The sequence below is a fragment of the Bidens hawaiensis genome, unplaced genomic scaffold (genome assembly GCF_021521415.1).
Source record: "Bidens hawaiensis isolate Kalapana, Puna unplaced genomic scaffold, B.hawaiensis_p1.1 tig00073041_1, whole genome shotgun sequence".
NCBI classification, from domain to species: domain Eukaryota; kingdom Viridiplantae; phylum Streptophyta; class Magnoliopsida; order Asterales; family Asteraceae; genus Bidens; species Bidens hawaiensis.
In genome coordinates this window covers 34,671-43,080 of record NW_027502727.1, presented here as the reverse complement: position 1 = coordinate 43,080, position 8,410 = coordinate 34,671, and the positions used below count along the sequence as shown (strand labels likewise).

Sequence of the window (8,410 nt, the reverse complement as noted above, 5' to 3'; positions counted from 1 at the left end):
GGGACCCATCGCGATATGTGATGGCCCCTTGATATGCCCGTCGCGTATCGCGACTTAGCCATGCACCGTCACCCATAGGTTTGCCACGTGGCGGACGCGATGCCACGTGGTGACACGCGGAGACACATAGTGCCACTGGATGACACGTGGCAACACGTGTCACGCCTGTCAGACAACGTCATTGCGATGCGCAATGACGTTGGTTCTTTTGGCGATCGCGTATCGCCATGACACCATTTTATTGGTTTCTGGATTTAGCCCTTCGCGATACGCGATGGGCTTGTCCTTTGTCTCGTTGCGTATTGCTATGGGACAGGAGAACATATTTTTCATTTTTAACCTTGGAGTTTAGAATTTGTCATCTTTGATCCTTTAATTTTTGAAACTTGGCATTTTTTATCTGAAACTTTCACGATGTTACAGTTTAGGCTAGTGTTATTGAATGAGTTAGGTTTGAAGCGTCAAAATCAGTATAGACGGTTGAAATCTTGTGTCAGGAAAGGTCACTCGGGTATTGGAGGTAGTTTGAAAACTTTAAAAAAATGGTAATATATTCTTTAGTGAAATTTGTAGCATGAAATAAGATATATTGACTAAATGTTTTATCAGGTATGTATTTGCATAAATATGGCAAGTGGAGGAAAAACTAATGTGCGATCATGTATTCTTGTAAGCGAAATTAATTTTATAGGATGGCTATACAATTTATTTAAAGTTAACATATGCATCCAATACCTTGGTTGTTGAGATCGAAATAATTATGGAAACCATCATAGACAAATTAATATCCCGCTATTACTGCAATCCCTAGTATAAAATGCAAGGAGCTTCGCCTATTTTGAAATCAAACCAACAGGTAAACTCAACTCTTCTTGTTAAGGTATCTACTTAGTCTTATAGATCCATATATATTAACTGTCTTATGCTTAAGCTCATTTAATGCATATATATGTCCTTTCACAGGTTAACTCGTCAAGATGGGAGCAGGTGGCTAAATGAATGTTAATAGCAGCGCTGACAAAAACATCCTTGAACGTGTTCCTGTCAAAAAACCGCCATTCGAGATAGTGATCTTAAGAAAGCAATACCACTTCATTGTTATAAACGTGACCTCTTACGTTCTCTCTACTACCTCATTTGGGACTTGGCCGTCATCTTCACGGTTTACCAAGTCGCATCAAATTACATTCCTCTCCTGCCTACATCCCTTAAGTACATTGCATGGCCAGTTTACTGGTTCGTCCAAGGTACTTGTTTTATGGGTGCGTGGTTCGTCGGTCATGACTTGGACCATCATGCCTTTAGCGAATACGAGTGGCTTGATGATGCACTTGGTTTTGTCCTCCACTCCGCATTCCTCACTCCATATTTTTCATTTAAATACAGTCACCGTAGTCACCATGCTCACACCAATTCAATGGAGTACGATGAGGTTTGGATCCCCAAACGGAAGGCCGATACCTTGTATTCTGAACTTCTAAACAACCCACTAGGCAACTTGATTATGACTTTCGGTCGGTTGGTTTTTAGCTTTCCCATGTACTTCTCTTTCAATATCCACGGCAGGGAATATGAGGGTTTGTGAGTCACTTTTGCCCTCAGAGTCCTCTGTTCAACGACAGTGAGCGGAAATATATCTGGCTCTCTGATGCTGGATTGCTTGTAGCTATGTATACGCTATACAAGATTGCCGCAGCCACAAGTGCCACATGGTTATTCTGCGTATACGGAGTTCCTTTGATGGTTTTGAACGGTCATTTCATTTTTTTCAGTTTTGTGCACCATACCCATCCTTCCCTACCTCACTTCGACTCACGAGAGTGGGACTGGATAAGAGGTGCCATGTCAACTGTTGACCGAGATTATGGTATCATTAATAGTATTTTTCATAACGTTACATGTGCTCATGTGGTTCACCATCTGATATCAAATATCCCGCATTATCATTTGATTGAGGCAACCAATGCCATCAAGCCCATTCTAGGTGACTACTACAAATATGATGATACACCGATCCTAAAGGCTTTCTAGAGAGAAACAAAGGAGTGCATTTTTGTCAAACCAGATGCAGGTGCTGAGGATACTGGTGTTTACTGGTGGCGCAAGTAAACTTAAATTGCTTATATTTCGTACGCATCGATGAAACAAAAATAATTATGCAATTATATGCACCTGTTCCACGCGATGCTATTTCGTACTTCGTTGATATGTTTATGTGCAATTCTACTTTTCTTTTGTTTGACTTTGATGCAACATCTACAACTGGTTGATTACTAGTAATTGTGTACGTATTGTGATATATATGGCACTATGTTCAACTTGTAGTAAACAGCCTGCATAACTAACTATTTATTCTCATGAACAATAATACCTACAAAAAATAACAGAACACACACACATAAAAAACAATTATGGTTTATTGTTATGTCATGTATAAGAGTATTCACATCCCATCCTCTAAATTTATGTGAGGAGAGTATGCAAATTATAGGGTGATGTTTTGAGTGGTTGTGAGTGTAAATTATAGGGTGAAGAGAAAAATATAGTGATTTTTTGTAAATTTGGGGAAACATTTGGGGAACATTGTTTGCCCTTATTTATTTTTTAATATTTGTTGGATTGGTTGTGAGTAGAGGAGAGAGAAAACTGTAATGATAATAGTATAAAAAATATTATTTATTTCAACAGGAGAGAGAAATGTAGTGTTTTTTAGTGTAATTATAGAGATAGGATGGAGAACGGATGAGAATGCTCTAACAGAACAGATATGCATAAATAACAACTATTAATTGTATATCCTACACAAGATATATCAATCGAATCTATTTAGAGTATGCGTGGTGGGCGACAACACCGCCCCTGGGCGATATTGGGGCGATTTCAGAAGGGGGGGGGGGCAACATACCTTTGTCGCCGGTTGGGTTAAAAAGAAAAATATTATTTTATTAAATAGACCAATGGCAAGCCTTTGCATGAGAGGGAGGGGGGGGGGGGGGGATTTTTGGGTTACAACATCACTACACCCTTAAAATAAAAATCGTCTATCTACTGACATGGCGTCACATGTCGAAAATCTCTCCATTTTATAGCCATACACTACACATATCAGCTTGAAGTTCATGAGGTGACATCATATCAAGCTATTTATAAAAATGGAAAATTCCTACTTTTATAGGATAAATTGAAAGTTTTTAGGTTTATTGTTATGTTATCTATAACAGAACAAGGACGCATAAACAAGTACTATGTAAAGCACGCATAAACAAGTACTATATATTTTAATCCTCACTTGTGCCATAATAGAAGGAGGCTTGGATTCTCTCAGTGTAGGCCCAAGTTTGATCCCCACTTATGTCACTTTTAGTGGATTATAAATTTAATGATAAGCTTTGCAAGGTTGTCAGTTTGAATCTTGAGCCCGGTTTTTGTCCCATCATGTGTTACGCTAGATAATTCTGCCCGGAGTGGGGTAACAGGCTCTCTAAATTCAGGGAAGCGGTGGCCTAAGATACAAGAAAGTCGCCCTTCAAAAAAGAAGTATTATATATCCAACTTGGGCACGGGTGACAAACTACAACCTTGCTTTTGTCGTTGTAACCTATTTCCAGAAATCGCCGATGGTGCTAGTTTCACCAAATTCCTAGCTAGTGCTGATGAGTTTCGTTGAATCACCCGTGGCTACGGGTTTCAAGACATCCATGTGGCCCGATCGATTTTGTTGGGTATTAGATGTGGTCGACCAGGTTGGGCATCAAACCACACGTGGCTTAGGGGTTTGAATTTGAAAGTAGTCGTGCACAGGGTTTTGAAATAAATGACACTGACGATCAGGCTACATGACAAAGTAGAGTTGGCTGACTGGGGTGGATATCAATATAATTAAAAATAATCACATATTTATTTCATTAAATGAAGTATTAGAATTTACATAAATACATAAATTGGGAGTTTAAAAGGGGCTCGGCAGGTTTGTGCCGGTCCAATGCAAGTTATGCTGTGATCAGCATAGCATACACTAAACAACTTAATTTGTTACGCCACCATGTGGCTGTCATACACTCATACTCCACTTGCTGCCACCACTTATGCCGATCGGAGGCGTAGACTATGTTGGGTTTTTGTCTTCTGCGCGCTTAATTCTTATCATGACAAGTCTGGTTTTAAATTCCTTGGTCTATAATAGATGATGGTCTTTTGTGACATGTGTACATATACATATGTAGGTGTCATAATAAATACGTTTCGTAAATGAGTTTGCATAAACGAAATGTCAGCTTTATGTCATTGTTTTTTCTACAGTTTAAACACACTGGAAAGTTGTTAATTTAAATTTGAATTTATAAATTATAAGCGACAATTTTGGTATCAATTAGCAGTCTGTCTAAGCTAATATGTACTGTAATATTTAATCAAGAAATTAAAGAAGTTGCATTCAATAATTTTTATATAAATCGTTATATATTTATATATAAATATTATATTCATATTTCAGAAACATTAAACATTCAAAGAGAAGCTAATCAACAAACCAGTAAATAGCATTAGAAAAAAACTAACCAAGGAGAAATTTATTTTATTTATACGTAAGAAAGGAATAATCGACATTCGACATATGTGTATATTATTATTCTTAGGGGCAATTTGGATTATATCCAGGTCCTCCAAAATATATATAATTATGCCATACATCATTATACCCACTTTGAACACCGTAACAATTGGGGTTCTCAGCAAATGTATTTAGATTAGAAACTTCACGTAAAGTATTATCCGAATCAACCACTTCCAAGTTCCTAGCAAACGCTGCTTTCCCAAAACCTTCATTCTGGAAGTGGCCACTGCCCATTCCGGTCGTTGTGTGTTGGCTATCAAAGCTTTCAGAACTCACTTCTCCACCATATTCAACTGCCGTTGCATGATCTTGAAGATCCGTGAATAATGTGCCCCGCCAATACTCGATCACTTCGTTCCCCACCCTCAACCACCAGTCCTTGCTCTTCACCTCCTACAAAACCCCAAATGAAAACATAAACTAAAAATATGGTTTTTTATTTGTCAATAATTTAATATGATTACAAAAGCATGCATATATTCTACTTAAACTTACCTTCCATATCATAAATGCGACATCGTATTGTTGACCGCCGTATGTTGATATTGGATCTATAGCAGCTCCAAGGGAAAACTTTTGACTAGTTTGGACAAACCCTGGACATAACATATTGTAGCAACCGGACTGATACCCATCCGGCTGCAGTTTCTAACAATAATTAGTAGCAATACTTGAAAAGTAATACCAAAAATATTAAACAAATAAATAAATAGTTTAACAAATTTAGTGCACGTAATTGAGAAGAATAACATGTGATTTGCTCAAAAAATGAACGATTAATGTTTTTCAGATAAGTCGAAGTATAGGACAAATTAATGATATATACGGTGTAGTAATTAGTAAAGATGTAACTTACAGTCCAGAAACTAAATAATCTTGGGAGAAGACTAAAATTGGAATTCTGTGGGAAAATCTGCAACAACAAATTAGATATTGAAATGCATACAATTACCATACTACTAGCCATCACACACGCACACACACACATTCGACCTCCCTCTGTACCGCCAATGCACGGGTTGAATAACACTATTCATATAAACGTATTTGATAAGTATTTTATAAATAGATAAGAGTGTTGGGAGATTATAATTACCTGCCAACCAGCCTCGAGAGTGTTGACAGGACGATCTGGAAAATAAGCCAAAACCCAGATTTGAGAAAGACTAAAATCCGATAATGTAACATTTGGTTTCCATATATTTAAAATCGCTTGTGCTCCATAGAACTCTCCATTATTCACATACCCAACTGCATGCTGCAACATACATTAATGAACACGTCGTATTGAACTTGAGTTGTAAATGACCGGGTCTACCCGATAAGCTATTCAAAATTAAAATTCCAAGAAAATAAAATTAAATGATTATAAACTCCATCACTATAACCTGCCAACCCATTTACAAAGAGGTTGCTAAAGCTTTAGATATTATCAGGTCGGAGGGTCCCCGCCTCGGCCTTGAACTTAATATTAAGAAAACCGAAGTATTTTGGCCGTCGTGCAATGGGGTTAAGGTGCAGGAGGGGTGTTTCCTTGTGAGATTGGAAGACCGGTCCTAGGTGTGAAACTCCTCGGGGGAGCCGTTAGCCGGGATGCCGGGTTCATCAGTGAACTTGCTATGAAAAGGGCTTCGCGAGCTGTGAAGTTGATGAGCTATCTCCCGCATTTGCGGGACCCTCAATGCGAGCTCCTTTTGCTCCGCTCATGTATGGGAGTTGGAAAGTTGTTCGGTCTCAGAACATGCCAACCTGTGTATGTAGGGGAAGCAGTTTCTGTGTTTGACAATGGCCTTCGGGGGGCGATTGAGGACATCGTAGTTTGTGGTGGTGCCTTCTTTGGAGATTTTCAATGGAGGTTGGCATCACTTCCGACTCGTTTTGGAGGTTTGGGTTTATGTTCAGCTTCAGACGTTTCTACTTATGCGTTTGTGGCCTCGAGGGCGCAATCTTGGGAATTGCAAGACCACATTCTTCGAGGTTGTGGTATTGATGGGTTTGACTCCGATTATGGGAGTGCGATAGATCGGTTGCACATTTCACTTCCCGATTTTGATATTAGCGGTTTCTCTAATAAAGACACCGCCCCCCCTAAAGCCCAACATGCTTTGGCGAGTGCCCTTTATAGTGGAATCATCAAGAGTTTGGAAATGAAGTTTGATTTATCCCCTCGTCAGAAAGCGGTGTTTGAGTGTCTTCGGGCTCCTCGGGCTTAAGATTTCATAAGTGTTCTCCCTATTGAAGGATTGGGCCAACATATGTCGGCTTTGGAGTACCGGGCCATCCTGAAGTATCGGTTAATGATCCCTTTGTTTCCGGTAGATGAGTCGTGCCCGGTTTGCCGTAAGGTTTGTTTGGATTCTTTTGGTGAGCATGCGATTCACTGCAAATAGTTGCCTGGGTTTATGTACAGGCATGATTTGGTGAGGGATGTTCTATGCGATGTTCTTAAACGAGAAGTCCCTATAAACTTTCTTACGGATCCTCAAGAAGGAAGATCTACATTATGACCGGCCGATATTCTTGTTTTTTGGGTGGGTAAGGGGAAAACACGTTTGTGTCGACCTCACAGGAGTGTCCCCTCTTGTTGGGATTAGGGATAATGGGTTTGTAGCAGGCCAGGCAGCATTGAAGGCGGCATCGGGCAAGGTTGCTAAACACGAGAGAGCTTGTTTGGAGAATCAACACGTGTTTATCCCCTTCGCCTTTGACACTTTTGGTTTCTTAGCTCTGGATGCCGTGGACCTTTTGAATAGGGTTCAGAAAGTTGTGCATAGTAACGTATCGGCCCATAATAATCGAAACTTTGTTATTAGTAGGATTGGGTTTGCTATCCAAAAGGGGGTTGCGGCGCAGCTTGTTTCCCGCTTACCTGCCACTTCATTGTAAATCGTTTGGATGTTTCTATGATATTAAAAGAGTTGCTTCCGTTGATAAAAAAAATTTACAACTTATAGCCCATTTAAACTTGATTAACAATGCACTTCCAATACAGATATATAAATATGTGTGTAATTTCTGGGTTCATTAATTTCAATCTACTAAGATGTAAACATAACCCGTTAGCATGTCAATCCAACACAATTGTCACCCATTAGTATTCTACATTAATAGTTTTAATGTAAGGAAAAGATTAATAAAAGGTGTATACCTCATGGCCAGAGGAAGATATATCTTTTCTATCATATTTCTTTTTAAATCTAGAAAATGACACAATGTCACTAGCACTTGTTCTCCTGATTGGAATGGTTCCATTTGGACATGATTCACCCTTTGAATTCCATAACTGCTTCAGTTCTGACTTATTTCCCACATTATCATGTCCTTTTGGCAACTCTGGCAAAGTCTACTTATTGGAGTATTTATTTTCCAACAAGAAAGAAATTAAGTTAGTTTTGTATACCGTTAACAGTTAACATATAAATACGGTAAACATACCAATGACATCTTCTCTGGTAACTCAAAAAGATCAAAAGCGGGCTGAAGATGAAACAACACGCAGTCTATTATATCACCATCTGCACTCTATAAAAATATTTAATATAAACAATAAAAATAAGAATAAATTATCAGTTCAATAATTCACTTAATAGAGTATAAGAGTTACCTTAAATGATTTAACAAAAGGCTTGTTGATCTTTCTAAGACGAGCTTTAATCGACTTCATATTCTTCAACTTGTTGTTTGCCATGGAAGTTTCATTTTCTTCTTGGCCATCCTTCAAAGGTGAAATTGGCGAAAACAACAAAGAAAACAATACAAGAACATGAATGACAGTAGAGATTTGAGGACAAGAATTGG

The 8,410-nt window shown here is 38.6% G+C and overlaps 1 protein-coding gene and 1 pseudogene across 1 annotated transcript; one reads left to right on the top strand and one right to left on the bottom strand.

The window, feature by feature from the left end:
• The first annotated feature begins 977 nt into the window (after window positions 1-977).
• On the top strand, window positions 978-2,206 carry LOC143606108 (delta(12) fatty acid desaturase DES8.11-like; annotated as a pseudogene).
• Window positions 2,207-4,630: 2,424 nt separating this feature from the next.
• On the bottom strand, window positions 4,631-6,012 carry LOC143606109 (protein neprosin-like). Its single transcript, XM_077081988.1, has 5 exons — window positions 6,001-6,012; window positions 5,709-5,870; window positions 5,469-5,525; window positions 5,108-5,251; window positions 4,631-5,005 (listed from the first exon to the last, which is right to left on the bottom strand). Exons 1-5 carry the CDS (start codon window positions 6,010-6,012, stop codon window positions 4,631-4,633), a joined length of 750 nt encoding a protein of 249 aa, XP_076938103.1.
• Window positions 6,013-8,410: the final 2,398 nt, after the last annotated feature.